Genomic DNA, 19995 nt, shown 5'->3' with positions numbered 1-19995 from the left:
GTGGTTACACATCCTTTGCCTTTTCAAATTAGTTATAGCATGAGAAAGATGGCTAAACATAAGAAGTTTCACCGTTCTCATATGTGTGGCATAATCAAACTCCATTTGATTGTTTATGTGGTATTTCCTCTCCTGGGGTTTTGGTGACTTTTGTAGTGGGATGGGCTTGAGACACTTCCTTGTTTGTGTTGCATTGTGGCAGGTCTGGCTTGCAGTGTCTGTGTAACTATCTAGCAGGTGCTGACTGAGACAAGCAAGGGCTGTGCCTTTTAAGAAGTGAGATCTCATGGAAAAGATTAAAACATGACATTCTATACACGTAGAGCAAGCTGGAGAGAAGTGAAGTATGAACCTGAGGATGGGGATGAGGAGGACCACCATGAAGTCAATGAGCTGGAGTCTCTGCGGTAACTTACATTCATAATATTTTCTAACACAGGTGAAGATTAAGAGAGGAACCCAACTCAGTTCCCACTGCCTTAAAGTGGTTTGATAAAATAGTGCTATGCATAGATGTGGTTTATGAGTTATTTTAGTAAACTGTGCTTTATACAGTATACACATTAGTTGGAATATGCTTGGACATGTGTTACATGACATCAGAAAAGAGAGATTGCATTCTGATTTTGAGATGTATTTAAGTGGTCTATATATAAGCTAGAAGACCGTTTTTTCTGCATAAACACGTGTTTTTCTTTGATTTATCACTAAAAGTTTAAGCAGAGGGAGGATCTGATGAAATCCATGTCTGTGTTGGTTTCTTGCTCAGCCACAGTCACACCCACAGTTACAGCCACAATCACACTGGAGACATTCCATGACATGTGTGTGAGGTTGACAAACATGGAGTGCAGCGTTTTAGTTACACCTCCTCTAAAGCTTGTGTTTGTGCATTCTTTTCAATACAAGGCAAACCAGCTACATGTTTACAAAATGGTCTGTTAAGTACTTAATGTGATGGCTGATGGTCACTTTAAATAATAAAGCAAATGGAGAACTCAAAATTAACAATGTTCCTTGGGTAATGTGCGTATTGTATGTCCCGCTGATGGTCCCTTGTCCAGTACTCCATAAATACAGAAGTACCACGCAGTCCAATAATAAAGGTACACCTATGTCTGAGCATTTATTCACTAATCACCACCGTTGTGGGGGGGGGCACGGACACATTTACTACTGGAGTGTGTGGTACTATGTTTTTTTTTAATTTGCCTTGTGGTACTTGAGTGTTTAAGTTAATCATGTGTTCCTTAAATGATAGTTTAGTACACAAAAGGAGAAATTAACATAAACCTAATGTTCTTATTAGTAAAGCAACTAATATTTGTGGTTTTGTAATTCAATTTTGAGGTTTGTTTTCAATTTTTCTGAAAAAATTATGCATCTGTGGTATTTCTTGCATACAGTTAATATTGACTACTACATAGTTAGTGGTTTTCTAGTAAAAAAAAAAAAGCCTAGGTAGTAACATTTATTAAGTAATACCATAACTTCCATTGGGAAGAGAGAGGTGCTAATCATAGCAAGATAAGGGGGGCGCTTGAGTCGCTTGATGGCAGTCCTGTGCCACATTGTGCTTCCCTCTCTTTTCGAAAGTAGATGTGACTAGCACTGGGCACAACCTCTGACCTTGCCCCAGACACCAATATCCCCAGTTTTGTGGCTTTGATATTGGGTTAAGCTAGCTTATTCCTGAGCCAGGCTTGTGCCCAGTACATGGTTAAGATCATCTTAACAAAAATGAGTTAAAATGCTTCTATTTAGTATTTGTTCCTCGTATGTATCCTTATGGTTACATGTGGTTGTCTAATCTGCACCTTAACTATACAGGCTTCTTGCTTGGCCCACGCTTGGGTAATGCCACTCTACTGGGTATCTATGCCACTCTAGAGACTAAAGGTGTTTCATCCTGTAAATAAATGTATTCAATTTAACGTGTTTTGCAGATTCAGAATCTTAAATTGTAAGACAATTATTGGTATTGGTAATTTTATGTTTTTGCATGAGTGATACACAGTTTTAGGAAAGCTACCTTGCTGTTAAGGTTTAATAACTAATATTTATTGTTCCATTAAAACAACAAATCCTAAAACTTATAACACCACGTGTATAACTACAGCAGTTGTTTTATTATTAAAGTCAAATGTAGGAAATGAAGGATTTTTAATTCTCTCATATAGTGTGAAGTTGGCCAGTGTCATGCTCTTATCAGGCCTAAATAGTGGCTATATCTGCCTATTAATATTACAGATTCTGCAGCGCTGTCAGAGTCAGTAGAACAAATTTCACATACAATAACAAACTGGTGCAAAGGAGAGGAGGGCCCTGCTCTTACGAGCTTACAATCTAGTCGGTGGTTGAGGGGAAGTGAGACAAGAGGACTGCTTGGATGGGGATGAGTTGCTCTGGTTCGGATGATGTGTTGAAGCTGCTTTCTGCAGTGGTGCTTGGTATGTGGTTTCTCTCCTGTTCAACTCCAGTGTAACTCTTATGAGGAGGTCACTGGGGAAGAGGCCACAGCAGCTGCATTTCCAAGCAAGCCTTGGCTAACAAGTGCAATTAAGCTATACTAGAGGGCACCAAATTTAACCCTTTGAGAGCAGCAGGGTATGGAGACATGCAGGATGAAGACATACCGGGTGGAAAACAGGGGTAACAGCAGGACATGAGAGGTTCAAATGAAATATGTTATATTCATACCTGTAAGAGAAGGAGCTATGGCAGACATTAGTGATTGCCAGAGGAGTAGTTGGATGAAAGCATGAAGACCAGTAATGGATGTCTGGATAGTCCAGTGTAACTCTTAACCATTCATGAGGAGGCCACTTGGGAAGAGCTACATTTCTATTTCAATTAATAGAAGATACTTCAATGACATGTAAATAAGCTGTATCTGTAAAGGCAAAGAAAACAAGTAAGACTGAAAAATAGATATACTGTATGTGTTAAATAATTGTAGTGGTGCTTGGTTCGAGTATGTAGTTTTTTTTTTCCTCAAATCACACACATTTAAACCTCAGATGAAATCCAGACTTACTGAGCTGTTATCCTTATGGGGGCATATTAATTGGGGGCCTCTTTGAAATATCCATTTTTCCCACTGATTAAAGTTTCTCTGGTTTGTCTTGATCAAACAAGGGAAAATCCTGAAATCAGCAGGGCTATGGGTTTTTTTTTAAAAAAATGGTTCATGGTGAATGCATCTATTAAAATAATACGTTCCAAAAAGTCGTTACATTGGAACATGTCATTAAAGAAGATCCCTATGTATGCTGGCCTGGTAGGATGACAACTTAACCCCTTCAGGACCGAAGTGGCAAACTGCGCCTTCCCTTGAAGACCGCAGGTTTTTTTTAAATATTTAAATTCCGTGCTCGTGATTCGCTTCAAAGCATACACGTGCACGGAATTGAGGGGGAGTGGCTGCTACGGATCACTGGGGACACCCAGCGGTCAGTAGCAGTCGCCCCTTGCGATCCCAGCGTATCATCGATGACGTACCTGGTACGTCCCGGTCTGCCGGTGACCTTTGACCCGGAAGTACCAGGTACCAGGTTAAATGTAAAAACCCTCTACTGTGCAAAGTACAGAAAGTGAAAAGGGACAACAACAGCATTTTTAAAATAAAATTATATACCTTGAGGAAACATATGCAGGCTCTTTGGTTTGGTACTGAAAATATGCAAAGTTTTTTGTTTGCGTTATGTCTATGGTAATGCTTATATTGAAATAAGAATACCTTCATGCTTACTTGGATAAACAGGAGAGTTGTAGAACAGGCTCCCATACACAGTTTAGTGGCGAGATGTTCTTGGAAAGTATGAAGAAGCTTTTCTTCACAGAAATAATGGGGAAATAGTAAAATGCTCTGAAAAAAAGTTTGGAGTCTGCAAACTTTCCACCTATTTTATGTATCCTAATTATGTAAGTGTCTGAATATCTCCAAATAATAACCTTGACCTCAAATTCTTACTAAAATCTTTTTAAATTGAGTGATTTGAGAAAGCAGTGGTTCCAGATCACAATGTAATTGATATCCAATACCAATGCCTGCATTAGGGGTTAATTATAATAAAAAAAACAAGTTATTTACTTACTTGCTGTATAACATGATTTTATTTCTGATTATGAATATTATTCAAAGAGTAAGCATGACACGAGGCAGCATTTTGTGCCATGTATGTGCTCTGCTATGTTTGTCTTGAAGAAGGACAATACTTGGAGGAAGATGGGACTTGTGTCTTGATTCAGGCCCTTGCAGCGTAATTTGGCATATTTGGAAGCATTCCATTTGTATTTTCTTGTATTCTAGGCATTTTAACTGATTTAATATTTTGAAATATCAGATCATACTACATAATTGGCATTATTCTCCTTTAGGAATACAGTCACCAAGCATTAAAGTCCGGCCTGTCACAAGCATAGTCTGACGACCTCTGGATGCACATGTCCCTGACATTTATAATGCACACAACAACCCAAAGTCACAGAAGCTAATAAATAAGAACCATTCAATCTACTGTGACTTTTTCTAGTTTCAAAAACAAATGTTTTTGATCTTCATTTTTAGCATAGCCTTAGTTTATCCCATGCATGTAGATATTACCTTTAAAATGTGAGGATGCTTTTGCTGCCTCATGCTCATTCCCTCCAGGGCTTGAGCCCATTTATGCTCACCAAGCTCTATTGTCACACGGGTCTGCCTTACTTGCAGTGGAGGCTCCTCCATAGGAGCACATGCGCACGTGAACCCCCAAGCACAAAAGGAAAAAAGAATTCGCAAAATTCATCAAAAATCCATTTTAATCTAAATTAGATTAAAGAGGATTTTTGACTAATTTTGCATTAATTTTTTTTGTTTTGCGCTTTGGGGTGTTCAGGTGCCATGAAGCCTCCTGTCCCCTGATGTAGCCTACGAAAGACCCTATATGGCTCAATTGCTGCTGCACTCGATAAAGCGCTGGCTGAGCCGCCGATTTGAACCTTGTTCGCGCAGTAAAAGCTGTGCGAGCGGGGGAGGAGCTCCCAGCCGTCAGCTCCCAGACAACACAGTCCCCGCCCAGCCCGGAGTCCCCCCTGGTGACTAACTGCAATCCTGTGATTGCACCAGAGTGACATATCTGGTGGTATAAGGCATATCAAGGGCACAGTGGCATATCAGGGGGTCTAAGGGATATAGGGTATGTAAGGCATATGTGGGAGGCAGTGTGGCATATCTGGGGGTATAAGGAATATCTGGGGAGGACGGAGTGGCATATCTGGGGTATAAGGCATATAGGGTATATAAGGCATATGTGGGGAGGGCCGAGTGGCATATCTGGGAGGCATGTGGCATAACTGGGGGTATGCGGCATATCTGGGAGGCAGTGGGGCAAGCCTGGGCTCAAATGTGCATAACTGGTGGGGCAGGTTGGGAACTAAATACAAGAAATGCATTTTTATCAAAGTTTCTTTTTATTCTGCCGTTTATTTTTAACATCTTCTTTGTTTATTAAATAATTTTAAATGAAAAATTTACATTTAATTTTGTGTCCGATTAATCGAAAAAATAATCTGCCAACTAATTGATTATGAAAATAATCGTTAGTTGCAGCCTTAGATTTTTTTATTTTTTTTATGAAGCGGAGAAGTCCGATATATTTCATTATTTTAGATTTAAATATGTTAAACACACTGAACAATTGGTTGTAAAATAAATATTGACAATCTGTATTTTTATGGTACTGATATTAAGACTAATGTACAACTTCCAGGTCAATATCACATTCTAATAATGTATATTGTTAAATAGAATAAGCAGAAGCAATAATAAAATAGTTTAAAATTATGAGCCTCAATGGTGGTATTTTTATGACCATTTAAAATATTAGATGTATATACTTGTTAATGGAAACCTTAAAGTTCTTTCAAATTTGTAATAAAGTTGTGCTAACAGCATTAAAAATCTGCATCAACAAATTACCAGTAAAAGGTACTTTCTGCACCAGTGTCTTCACATTTAAAGGGAACTAGTGTTACCTTTGTTTGTTCACTTTTGTTATCGTCGTTATCAAAGGATTATATTTGCATATGGTGTGTATTTATAATTTACCGGTATAATCTTGTACATGAAGACCTAATACACAGAATTATCAAACTATGAAAACTTTAGAACGATAATATTCCTCATTTCAATGCCGATTTAGAGTTTCTGGGCGTTTTGTAGTCAATGAAAAGACAAATGTACATCAAGAGTACAATATAACATGTTACAACGCTTATTACAAGAAAATAAAGCATAATATTGCGAAAGCTGTTTGTGGACATAGAACAACCAATTAAATATATATTTCAGAAACTATCCCTGGCTATCATAGCTGCCTTCCTCATAACAAAAGCCAGCTACAAGATGGGTAGTCGCTCTGGCACAAGACTTATTTCATCATACAGACAACAATGGCAAATACATTACACAACAGAGGTAAAGGGATTGGGGAAGTAACACTGAAATGTAGATGAGCAAGACATTCTTAATGTATATACAGATGGAAACGAGTGAAAACACAAAATGTTGCAACTTAATCCCTGCAAGTCAAAGTAAAATTGCAGTCTAAATAATGTTGCTAAAATGGCATGTTGTTGTCACGACACAGCGTACAGAGGAGACTCCGTAGTCAGGACTGCAGGGATGGTCCAGAGAGCCGAGGTCAGGATACCGGAGAGCAGGAAAAACGAGGAGCAAGCCGAGGTCAGGATACCGGAGAGCAGGATAAACGAGGAGCAAGCCGAGGTCAGGATACCAGAGATCAGAATAGTCAAAAACAAGCCGAGGTCAAATACAGGAATCAAGCAGAGGAACGCTATCTGGGTGCTAGCACAGGGCATAGACGACCATCAGAAGGCAAGGTCTTGGTGTTCTGAAGTCTCTTAAGTAGGCACAGGAAGTTAGGCACTAATTGGAGATCTCCCGCCAAAATTTCAAAGTGCCGTTACGTCACTTCCTGCGCGGCCATCTTGTGGTTGGCGATTGCGTAATCGTCCTATATAAGCAGGTGCAGTTTCCTCGGGCGCCACTAGGTGGCGTGAAGAAGAACGCGTCCGGATACCAGAGCTGGACCTGTGAAGCTGCTGGGAACGCGACGTGGAAGAGGTAAGTTCCCCTTCCATCTGCAGCGGCTGTCTCCGCTGTGCAGAAGCGGGGGGTCTCCCCCTTCTCCGCGGCGGCTGCGCCTGCCCTGCAGAAGCGGGGGGTCTCCCCCTTCTCCGCGGCGGCTGCGCCTGCCCTGCAGAAGCGGGGGGTCTCCCCCTTCTCCGCGGCGGCTGCGCCTGCCCTGCAGAAGCGGGGGGTCTCCCCCTTCTCCGCGGCGGCCGCGTCTGCTGTGCAGAAGTGGGGGGTCTCCCCCTTCTGCGCGGGGACCGAGGTTGCCGTGCGGGAGCAGGGGGTCTTCCCCTACCTCGCGGCGGCTGCTGCTGCCGTTCAGAAGCGGGGGGTCTCCCTCTTCTTCGCGGCAGCTGCGGCTGCCGGACCGAAGCGGGGGGTCTCCCCCTGCCTCGCGGCGGTTGCTGTTGCCGGCCGGGGGACCCAGCGGATCTCCCTGCCGGTAGCGTGACAGTTGTCAATTAACTTCTGGGCCACATCGTGACTGATGGCAGCCCATTCTTGCATAATCAATGCTTGGACTTTGTCTGAATTTAGTGGTTTTTATTTGTCCATCCGCCTCTTGAGGATTGACCACAAGTTCTCAATGGAATTAAGGTCTGGGGAGTTTCCTGGCCGTGGACCCAAAATGTTGATGTTTTGCTCCCGAGCCACTTAGTTATCACTTTTGCCTTATGACAGGATGCGCCATCATGCTGGACGCAAAATCAGCGGGAGCGGGATTAAAAACAGTCCCGCGCAGGGCTCTAGTCTGAAATCGGGGGTATAATGGTTTTTTGGAGGCAGAGTGGCATATAGGGGTTAAAAGGCATATCAGGGAGGCGGAGTGGCATATACAGTAGGGGTGTATAAGGCATATCTGGGAGGGGGAGAGTGGCAAATAGGGGGTTAAAAGGCATGTCAGGGAGGCAGTGACATATATGGGTAATGTATGGTTAATTGGCAGTAATTGTGTTTTTCTGTTATTTGCCTGGTACTTCAGTTGTCACAGAGGAGTTAAGAACATATTTTGTTATTTTGGTGTTTTATATTAAAATATCATCCAATAAAGTGCATATAAGGCTTCCTAGTTTTTCATGGAAAATTATATACTACCAAACCATTAATGAGATTTACATGCTTTCAGGAACTGACATATAAAATCATCTGTAAGCCAGTAATTCATGTTATTTGTGTTAACATAATTTGCCACATATACAAATCTGTACACAGCACAGGGAAAAAATGTTTTTGCATATCTTCCACGTGCCCCACTTTAAGGTGATCAGATCTTTTTGGGGACCAAGATCACTCTGTCCATATTGCCCCCTGGTGCTTCGATTTATCCAGGTCCATACAATTGTGAGTAACAGTGTTGCACAGCCCTAAAAGTCAAAATCTTGTGTATATGAAAGAAGAAAGGAGTTACACTGTGTAAATAGAATATAAAGGCTATCAATTGGTTACAATACCATATAAAAAAAAGTATTGGACCCTAACCATGCATCTAACTACATCTCCTATAACAATATCACCAATTGTTGAGCTATGAGTAAAAAAAAAAAAAAAACAGTTCTGCTACAATGAATTGCTAATTTGACAGCACTGAACTGTCTTCTACTGTCTCAGTATCTCACCAGTTTTAGTAGCCAATCAAAAGCCAAGAAAGGTGTTTGCATTGAAAGTCTCATTAGACCCCTTGGAAATCTTATGCAAGCCAAACCTGTGCATGTGCTTTGGAAAGCAAGAGCTAAGGAAATTGTGAATTGTTGTTCTCCCAAGCAGTCTTTCGCTAGTTGTAGATTGAGAGGTCCCTAAACAACTCCTCATTTCATCATATCATCAGTTTGGCCCTAATGTAATGTACAGCCACTTGCATGCAATATAGCTAACCCATTCCAATTTGGCATCTTTGTGTCCTTTTTATTAATAACCCACAATGGTTTTCCACTGAAAATAAAACAAATTCTACTTTAATAAAATATGCTACACAAATATCCCCAAGAAATCTATACTGCCATGTTTGACTTCCAAGAGCTCATTGGAATGGAAAGGGTGTCGAGAGAGTTTAGAAGGCCATTCCCACAATCCCGCATTGATGTCTTTAATCCTTCATCCCTGGTAGGATGTTGTATATTTTTAGTCTCTGCCCAGAACCTGCACTGGAACTAATAAGCCCTCTGCTTTGATATGGATATGTGACCTTTAACTGTTAATTAATCTGGCTCTTAGAAAGCCAGTTTTTGCCAGTAGATGATTTAGCAAAGGATCTTTGACCTTTAAACAAGTATTATGTTTTAGGTTTAACTGTGGATGTTGTTCTAGGAGTTAGAGCTACAATTCACTATCGCACAGGAAGTTTCATTGCAATTGTATTATGTTTCCAATAGCCATGGTGGGTTACAGTATATATAGTTTGCATACGAGTCCATGTGTGCCTGGAAAATAATACCCAAAGAACCATGTGTATAGTTTGGGAGGTAGCCATCTGTTGGTTATGAAATGAGCATAAACAGAGGTTAAGTTACTTCCGCCTAGAATTACAGTACCGTATGTGTAAAATGAAAAACACTGCATTATATAATAATTATGTTATTATTTTGTTGTCAAACTACGCATACATTTTATGTAATTATTCTTTGTAGGATTAGCTGGTTTACTGTTTTTTTTTTTAATACGTGAATATTTGCCTACATTCTGTAGAATTTTACATGTAGACAACTCCTTGCTAACTGATCTTACAACTTCCTATGTCTCTCCTCTGAAATCCATTTTTAATTTAGCCGCGACGCTAGAATAATCTTTCTTTCCGCTAGAATATTTCCTCTAGAACACCACTTAATCTAAAAACCCTATAAAATGGTGCATCGCCATCAAAATCTTCCATCTTCCAACCTTATCTATGAAATTCCCTACAACTGGACATTCACCTAGCTTCAGTTCTCCACAACTTTGGAAGGCAATTCCCCACGAAGCCCCTAAACCTGAAGCGTATCTCTAGGGGAGGGGTGAGCGGAGAAGCCGCCTCCCCTGGGCTGGTCTTCATGGCCGCGCCGAGGTAGGTGCAAGATCGTGATCTCCCCAACTAGCCCTGATCAGCGGGCGCCCGATAAGCAGGGCTTGTTGGGGAGATCACGACCTCCCTCTAACTATCCCAACATTAGGGAGCTCAAGGTCTGGCACTTCAGACCTCGGCTTCCGTGCTCCTTAATCACTATGTGCCGGCTATTGATGGCGAGCGTGGGGATGACGTCATATCCAGCCGCTCGGCATCAATTGCCGGCGCGTAGTGATGAGGGAGCAGTAAAGCAGAGGTCTGAAATGACAGACCTCACGCTCCCACAACTGGATGGAAGATAGAAGATGAGAAAGGTAAGAGATGGGGAAAAAGGGTTGTAAGTGCAGTGTATGTGTATATATGTGTGTGTAAGGTCAGTGTATGTGTATGGTCAGGTGTGTGTAAGAGCAGTGTAGGTATTTGTGTGTTTGTAAGCTGGTGTGTGTGTGTGTGTATATATATATATATATATATATATATATATATATACAGGGGTGTGTGGTGAGGGCAGTATATAAATGTGAATGTATGGACAGGCGTATGTTAGTATGTGTAGATATATATATATATATATATATATATATATATATATATATGTGTCTAAGGGCAGTGTATGTATGTATATGTCTGTGTATGGGCAGTGTATGTGTATGGACAGGTGTGTGTAAGGGCAGTGTATGCATATATGTGTGTGTAAGCTGGTGTGTACATGTATATGTGTGTAAAGGAAGGGGTGTGTGAGGGCAGTGTATGTCTATACATGTGTGTGTGGACAGGCATATGTTAGGGAGAGCTGACCCACCCAATCCAAGCAGGCTTTGTATACAACAACCAGCCAATCACCGGTAAGGTACATCGCTTGCCGTGATTGGCTGGTTGTTGTATACTGGGTAGAGGGGTAGTCTTATACGGTGAGTATAGCCAAAACTCTATATTTTAACTGGAAAAGTTGGGTGTCGTCTTATACGCCCAGTCGTCTTATACGCCGGAAACTACAGTAGTCCTTTCTTCCAAGAACCCCCATCCCTAATATAATCATACTTCATTCAGTGTACAGCAACCATAATAGCAGTAGGTATACTGTACTTTTGATACAACAGCACTTATTGTACTGCCCTTTACTGTATTAAGTACACGTTTATCTGTGAATTACCTGGGACTGATTTTAGCTTTGTGGATGAGGGCTTAGTCATTTTTAACAGTTAGGATATGAAACAGAATGTTTCAGGTCTCAGGAATAATTTATATATGAACAAAGGTGAAGGGGCCTGTGTAATATCTGTAGAATCAGAGAGAGATAAACTAGGTATTTTTGGAGTGGTGGATCATTTTTCAATACATTTGGAAAGGTGGTTTAGTTCAAACAGCCAACACATAGTTGGGCATTTGCCTTGACTTATTAAAGCTCTTAGGGAGATTCCCTATGAGTATATAATCTGTAATGGCACAAGAGCTGTGACTAATTTGAGACAGCCTGCACTGAGTACCATCCCTTAGGTCAAGCCGTTAAGATTTGTCCATTCTTGGTTGAGCATTCCTTGCTCTTTAGGATTCTCCAGACGTGTAGCCCTTGCTCATGGTGTCTTAAAAGCCAGACATCAGTCTGCTCAGGTGGAGCGTTCCCCTGTAATTAGGACTTTTTTGGGTGCCCCTAGGCACAATAATACTGGCAGCCCTTAATCAATTTCTTTATTTTTTAAGGTGTTGTTGAAAGGGAACAGATTTTGACTGTGTAAATCAAGTTATAAATGTGGCCCAGTATGCTGAAAAAGAGGTGTTTCCAATATGTCTTCTCCATGCAATCTGACTCTTACTTTGAGCAAGAGGGATCTTATCAATGGTAGTTTAGATGAGTAAGAGCCAGATGTCTGACCAATACTGGTAGATATCTCATAGCTCCATCACAGTAATAAGAGACTGAAAAGAAAGCAAACGGCTATGACCACATGACTTGGGAACCTGTATTCCTAGGTGACAGGCAATGCTACAAAATTTGTGTTAGCAGACAGATCTCATGATACACCTCAAATCACAGAATAAGCTTGGAGCCTCTTATTAGGAAAACCTTCGAGAACTGCCATATTAGACTTAGCAAAGCATGTACAAAAGCGCTAAAAGCTGTTTACTATTCTATGGTACAAATTGCTAAACTAGGTCTGGTTTGGGTGTTCAGTTTGAATATATGCTTGGCTCTTATTAAGTCATGCTTAACATGTCTACATTTTTACAGTATGCTATATAATTTAAAGTCAATTTGTAATTGATATAAAAGTGTTAATTTGCAATGACTTAGATGTATAATTTATAATAACAATATGTTAGTAAGAGGCGTACTAACCTGGTGCAATTCCTTGGCTAGGATTTCTGGAGTGCATGTCTGTCAACAGAGTAAGATCTGTTCTGACACTGGGACAAAGTGAACATGTCACGCAGTGTATTCACTTACAGTCGCTTGCATGCAATATAGCTAAGGCCACCTGGGTTTTGAAGCATTAACCCTTCTAAAAAAAAAAAAAAAAAAAAAAAAAAAAAAAACAAATCTTGTGCTTCATATAATTTCTATCCTGTGTAATTTGAACAGTGAATGAACAGTGTCATGGTGTCCATTTAAAAACGCGTATTTATATAAAATTACAGCTCCACTTCCGTTATGTCCTATTTTGAAAGCACATTATACCACCTGCAAGGACACCAAGGCCTCGTTTTTCAACACGCATATTATCTTCCCATGTGACTTGTGGTACAAAATGTATGTAGACAATATAGTCACACTATTATAGAAAGGCACATTGGTCTCCACATACTTTTTGTCAAGGTTTTTTCAATCTAAGTTAAAAATAAATATTTTAGTTTCATACTTCTATTCCCTCTTTGTTTTACAGCCCGGTCTCTTTGTTACTGGTTTAACTGCTTCTTTCAACTCGCGTATAAAATTAAAGGGTCACTCCAGCCATCATAGGCACTTTTAACACGGCCTAATAACTTTGTGGCTCAGTTGACGCTGCAGGCAAGGGTCTGTTCTGACCCCCATGCACATGCGTGGAACTTTATTTATCTACTGACAAGAATAGGTGGACCATTGAGGAGGTAGGAAGCTGCTGCTGCAGGGCTGGCTTTTGTGTCTCATGTATGTGCTCTATTTAAAAAATATATATTTTGGAAGAATGCTCATTAAAGTACAATGTTGCTTCAGTTCATCGAGGTTTGCTGTCATTTGTTTATGGACAGCTCTCTTAAAGTCCTGCCACAGAATTTAAATCGGGTTAAGGTCTGGACCCCGTCTGGGCCTTTGCAACACCTTGATTCTTTTCTCTTTTAGCCATAATTTTGTAGATTTGCTGTGTGCTTGGGATCATTGTGCTGTTGCATGACCCAATTTCGACCAAGCTTTAAATGTTAGACAGATGGCGTCACATTTGACTCTAGAATACTTTGGTATATAGAGTTCAAAACAAGCCCAAATAATTACCCCTCCACCACCATGCTTGACAGTTGGTGTAAGGTGTTTGTGCTGTGTTTGGTTTTCACCACATATGGTACATGGCCAAACATAATTGCAAAAACATTTCTTGCAATTTCTACTGATCATTGCACGGTTGCTGGGGCGTCCACTGCTGGGAAGATTGGCAACTCTCTTGAATGTTTTCCACTTTAGAATAATCTTTCTTATTGTAGAATAATGGAAATGGCATTGTAACCCTTTGCAGATTGATGGGCAGCAACAATTGCTTCTATAATATCATTGCTGATGTCTTCCCTCCTTGACATTGTGTTAACACACACATGGAGTGCTCCAGACCAGCAAACTGTTAATTTTTGGCTTTATTTTTAATAAATCATGACACGATATAATACACCCCCCCCGGGCCCCCCATTTTAAACAGTCTGTGCCATCATTGCCCACACACAACTGGTCTGTGCCTTTTTTTTTTTTTTTTAACCCCTTTCCCAACATATACTTACTCATACTCACTAACACACACTCCATCTCACCCCACTTACACATCTATGCTCACACACACAATTACAATCCATTCTTACATATATATATATATATATATATATATATATACATATACATATATATACATACACACGCAAACACATATACCACCTCCCTCTTGCCCCTGCTTACATCTAACGGCTCCTGCAGGGTCACCGCTCCTGCAGGGTCACATGATGTCACGTGACCCTGAGACACTTCCAAATTAGTTTAGGGCCCTTCCGAACTGGATCGAAACAATTTTGAAAAGGCACGGGGAGACTGGAAAAAGGGGTCGCACCGGGCCCCCTAGAGGCACAGGCCCTGTGGCAGATGAAACCCCTGTAGTTATGCCAGTGGTGTCACCAACATGAAGTGCTGTCTGCAACTTGGTTTCATGCAGAAAAATAGGACACTCGGGCCCAAAATCATTTGCCGTCACTGTGGATTATTATTATTATGCAAATGAGGGGGAAATACTACATGTCCTTTGTCTTGATTACTAAGGATCATTAATCAAACCTTGTTGAATGTGTGCTTGGTTGATTTAGTGTATTTATGGTTTAAAGATTTTTAACTGAAGAACTGCTGGATGCTTAGGTTATGAGTTGACACATCTTGTTATGGTTCATTATTGGGGATTGTAAAACATCAGGGAATCATGATAAAGTGTTTTACTTTCACTTGAGTAACACAGACAGAATTAAACATTCCTAACATTAACATTTGTTTTACCTATTATTTGTCATTTTTTAACTTTTGGGTTGGGGGCAGGAAAGGGAATTTTTAATTTACATTTCTAAAGGAAGCGGTACAAGGCACGTATTTTATACATTTAAGCACGGTTTGTATTTTTTTTATTATTATTACTTTGTAATGGAGACTGTGGGTCAAACCCAGGGATTTCCCAGGTATGGAAATAACCACGTGTACACTTTTTAATCATCAATATTAACAGCATAAAGGCAATGAAGTATAGTTCAGTGCGGTACAATATGCAGTTATACAGTATAATGCCTAAGAGCAGTGAGTTTGTTTAAATGTAATGGGGATACCTAGTGGCATTGCCTTTTGTAGGTATGTACGACAATATGATGTACATTTGAGATTGGTGTGATGTAATTTGTGATCAGGTCTGAAATTATATAGGTGTCAATTGCTGTAAATTGAGTCAATGTGAAATAAGCACTGCCTATACTACTACAATATTTCTATACTTTTTTTGCTTCCCGTTTTTAGTATCTGTATGTTTATGAAGTGAAATGCATACACCAGCAAAACTTGCTGTCATAAGGGTTGAGATTGTGACATTTTGTCATTGCACGGAAGTGATTTGTCTACTTAATTTTGCTGAAACTGCAAAAGATTGTTGGGCAGCACAAATCACTCTATCTCCCTTAAAACAGAAAAAGAAACATCGAATAAGACAAGAATAATTCAGCTCATTTAGTCTACCCATTTTTCCTGATGATTGGTCAGGTCCTATAGTGAGTTTAGCTTTATGTCTATCCCATGCCTGTTTAAAGCTTCCACCACTTCTACTGAGAGACTGTTCCATTTATTTATTTCCCTCTGAGTAAAGTAGAACTTCCTTACATTACATCTAAGCCTCTGATCCTCTAGTTTTAGACCATGACCCCATGTTCTAACATTGCTTCTCCTTTCAAGGAAGCTTGCCTCCTGTACTTTGTCGAACCTCTTTAGATAGATCTCTTTCCGTAATTTCTGTCCTGCAAACCACTTACCATTTTTGTAGCCCTCCTCCGAACTCTCTTTAACGTGTCAAAAAAAAGAAACATTTGTCTTTAGAGCTGATTTAAGAATTAGAACGCAGCACAAGAAATCAATAACTGGTGTTTAAAAATGGAATAATCAGATGGTTTGCTCTTATAGCATTTTGTTTTACTATCACAAGTTTGGTTTCTCATCTGCTACTTCTTCATTTCCTGGTAGGTGGTACCATGAAAACCTGTCACGCCATGCAGCTGAGGCACTGCTTCTTACAAATGGGAAAGATGGGAGCTACCTCCTGAGGAAGAGTGACTCCAAAGCTAACGTATACTCGCTCTCAGTGAGGTAAGTGGCTCTTTCATGGGCACTACCGTAATAGAAAGCTGCTTATAATGTGTCTCACAAAAGTGACTCTACTCTTAGAAATGCATCAAATAGCTTCTAAAAAAGTTTGATTAGAATATACGTTAGTATGCGTGTGTGTAAGTATGTCAGTGTGTATACAGTTGTGTTAAGTATATTATGTATGTTTATAAAGCGTTAGAGTCAGTGTGTGTGTTTTAGATATAATATACACAGTGACTCCAAACCTAGACTAGTGTGTTAGAGTACCACGTTTGGCTGTGCAGTTACTGAACAGGCTACATTCCTGGCCTCAGAGGGGGATGTGGCAAGTTCTAGCTGTAGCTGACAGGGGGAATGTCCTACTGCCTGATATCAAGTCCTCATTGGTGGAGATGCTGGCAATGCTGAAGAAGGGATGTTCCTGGCAATCATGATCTGCAGGAGGTGGCATCCTGATACTGGTGATATAAGTCTTGAATCTACTTCCCTAATTTAACCCTGCTCACCCTTCATTCTACCCTTGAGTGTTGTCAAGCTGTGTTATCTGTCTCTATAAAGTCATTACCCCTACTTAAACCAGCTTGACCTCGCTCGACCTCTCTACTTTTGACCTTTGGCTTGACACCTGGATTACCCTGTCTGTCTCCTGTTCTATGAACATGACTTGTTAACCCATTGTGACCCTGTGCTGCCTGCATTGACCCTCTTGACTGATTATTGACTGTTTTTTTGGTGTTAGGGACTGCCAGCTCCTAGGTGTCTACAACTCCTGCCTCAGAGATCCCAACCCTGTCCCAACAGATTGTATGATGTTATCATGAGTTTATGTGTCAGCATATGGTGGTGGAGTGTTGGGGGTGAGCATAGAGTTAGTGACCCCTGGGAGGGGAGAGGAGGGGCAGGATAAAAAATGTGTATAGTGGTAGATCGAGTGGGTGTTAAAGCGAGTTTTTGTGTTAGTATGGATGTGTGTTGGTTATAGGGTGCCTTGAAGAAATACTGCACCCAGGCACCACTAACCCTAGGCTTGCACTTAAGCGGAGTGATAGGTGAAGGAATTTGTAGGCCACTGGGATGGACATGGGGCGGGCTGATGGGATTGGCATGGGGGCCCAGGCTCTAAACATGTAGTAGCCCCTAAGAATTCTGATGGCGGCCCTGGAGCCAGTGATCCATTAAATAAAGGCACTGTCCTAGGTCGGACCCATACCCAAACACATGGATATTTATTGCAAAGATCCCTCCATTGTGAGAAAACAGTAAATTATATTACCTTGATTTTTTAATTTTATATTATCATTTAGGTTATGCAGTATTTTACAATAAGAAGTACGGTATATAAAATAACGTATTTAAACAGGTGTGCAGAGGGGCTATTCCCAAAAGCTTATAACTGCAAACATTTCTAAAAATCTTCTGATTCCTGAAAATTATGTATGGAAAAACTTTCTCTTCGTTAAGCATCTGCAGCTTTTTGGGGTTATCCATTACCAACTCCAATTTCCATTCCCTACATTACACACTTGAACTGAGTCACATTTTTTCTAAGCCTTTGCAAAATAAGAAGTTTGTGGTTTTAGTCAGGCATCTAGAGCATTGTGTGATTATTTGCAACGCAAATAACATTTTATTATTTATTATAGAAATGTACTTTTCATGCAAATAAGTAGAACTCATGTGCTATTTGGTAGAACTGTCTGTACAAATGACACTATTCCTACACACTTTTGTTGATTTAGTATAAATGGTAGCACTCTGATGCTGCCATCTAGTGGAACTTTGCCTGGCTCAGACATTCTTGGGTTTTGTAACTGTGGTACTTTCAGAATAGTGATTGATTAGATTATTAATACTTTTATAACTAGTTCTAAAAAAAAAAAAAAAAAAAAAAAGATGTTGCTGGCTACAGTAGGAAAATTGGAACATATGGCTACAATCTGGGTAGTGATTAATATTGGGCTACATGGCTACATTCTGGGTAGTGATTAATATATATAAAAATGATCAGAATAAAAAAGGATGAAAGTAAAGAAAAATTGGAGCTCTGGGTCACATCACGTTATGGAGCCACACCTAGCCTTGACCTGGTGGAGCGCCCCAGCCGCCCCCCGAGTCTGCTGATTTATACTGGCTGTCCTTTTTCTGGCACAGAGCTTTGATCTTTCCATCCAGACAATTGAGTTGAGGCCAACTGGGGATTCTAAACATCCAGCAAGGCAATCTGTTCCTGGTAAAGTGATTGTGCCTCTCAGATCTGCCTCTCCAGCCCTAGCCAACCTGAACCACAATGCACCACTGCCTGGGTTTTTTGTTGATCACATATATAGCATGTTCATCAGCATGCCTATTCTATAAATATCTCCTTCAGTAAGACTGGAAAATTCATCCTCGTTAATCTGCAGTGAGAGGGATTGCTGTAAAAACTGCAAGCATAGCCATTTTTACGCTGAAATTTATTTTTTTCTCTACATTGGACTTTTCACATTTTACCTTTTCCTTATCATGGGAATGCTGGTATGCTGCGTCTACTTCCAAATGTCTTATTCAGTTATATAACTAGCTATGGGTTGTGAATATAACACAAAAAGTTGTGGTTAAGTCCAGTCCTCATGCTTCTTGCCACAAACCTTATTCAAGTGCGCTTTTTAGGCTTTTTGTGATGACCGGAAGAGTGAATAAAATCTAGGGGCGTATTGTATTGTACGGCATTTGATGATATGTTTTGTGTTTTGTTTTCACACACCTTGTGGATCAGAATGCACAAAATGCAAGAAAATGGCAGTTTCTCTCCTTAAAGAAATACATTCACTAATTGTTTTTTGTTTGTTTTTTGTTTTAGGGCCAAAGATTCTGTCAAACATTTCCAAGTTCATCAGTGTGGAACGTTATTGAAGTTTGGTTTCAATGAGTTTGCAACTATAAAAGATTTTATACAGCACTTTGCTAACCAGCCTTTAATTGGAAGTGAATCAGGTAATTTTAAGATGAGCTATTTAGTGATACAAAGATTTACAGTCCTTTACATCACAACATAATAACCAGTGATATATATATATATATATATTATACAGCAAGTTAATACTGCTTTGCCAGAGATACACAGAACTGCTCTCTGTTTGTGGCCCTCAAGGACTGGAGGTGGAGGACTGTAATAATCATATCTGATAACTCTCAGGGGAGTCTCTCAGGGTTTTTGGCCCAATGTCAGGGTCTCACATTGAAGGAACTGATTTTCAGTCTGTCTTCTTCCAATTCTACGTTGCTGTAATAATATCTAAGACTTCCAATATGTGCTTTTACTTCCAGTAAAAGCCATTGTCATTATTGATATCCCTGCTTGATTGCAGGTGACTCAAGCGTATCTTTAAATAGTGACAAGGTTTCCAAGAGGTATTAGAGCCATTTGGTTATGCGATTTGGCGAGTCACTACAGAATCTTCATGATATTTCAAGAGTTTCAGGCTCAGCTCATTTAGAAGGCTCCCAGGTAGGGCAATAATCTGAGTGTACCATGGATGCACGTGGCAATGTGTATCCAGCTGGTGAATGCACTCTGAAAGACGGCAAGTGCGACAGTAAAGGTATGTGGGAGGTACCATCGTTGCAGACATCTACAGGTATCAGGACAACTAGTAATACAGGAACAAGTTACACACCCATATTGTGTTCTTATGAGACAAGCCGTAAAACCTGTCTTACCACACATTGCACAATGATTTCTTGGGAGGATAGGATATCTGTGTCTTGATATAATAATGGAAA

At 40.3% G+C, this 19995-nt stretch overlaps 1 protein-coding gene across 1 annotated transcript in view; it reads left to right on the top strand.

The window, feature by feature from the left end:
* The first annotated feature begins 200 nt into the window (after positions 1-200).
* Positions 201-19995, top strand: part of DAPP1 (dual adaptor of phosphotyrosine and 3-phosphoinositides 1) — a 30458-nt gene continuing 10663 nt past the window's right edge. The window contains exons 1-3 of the mRNA XM_053461550.1: positions 201-407; positions 16111-16233; positions 19073-19206. Coding sequence (XP_053317525.1) covers positions 304-407; positions 16111-16233; positions 19073-19206 — 361 coding nt within the window. The 5' untranslated portion in view covers positions 201-303. The remainder of the gene's footprint in view (positions 408-16110; positions 16234-19072; positions 19207-19995) is intronic.

Source organism: Spea bombifrons, chromosome 1, assembly GCF_027358695.1.
Source record: "Spea bombifrons isolate aSpeBom1 chromosome 1, aSpeBom1.2.pri, whole genome shotgun sequence".
NCBI lineage: Eukaryota > Metazoa > Chordata > Amphibia > Anura > Pelobatidae > Spea > Spea bombifrons.
This window is presented reverse-complemented; position numbering and strand designations above follow the sequence as displayed.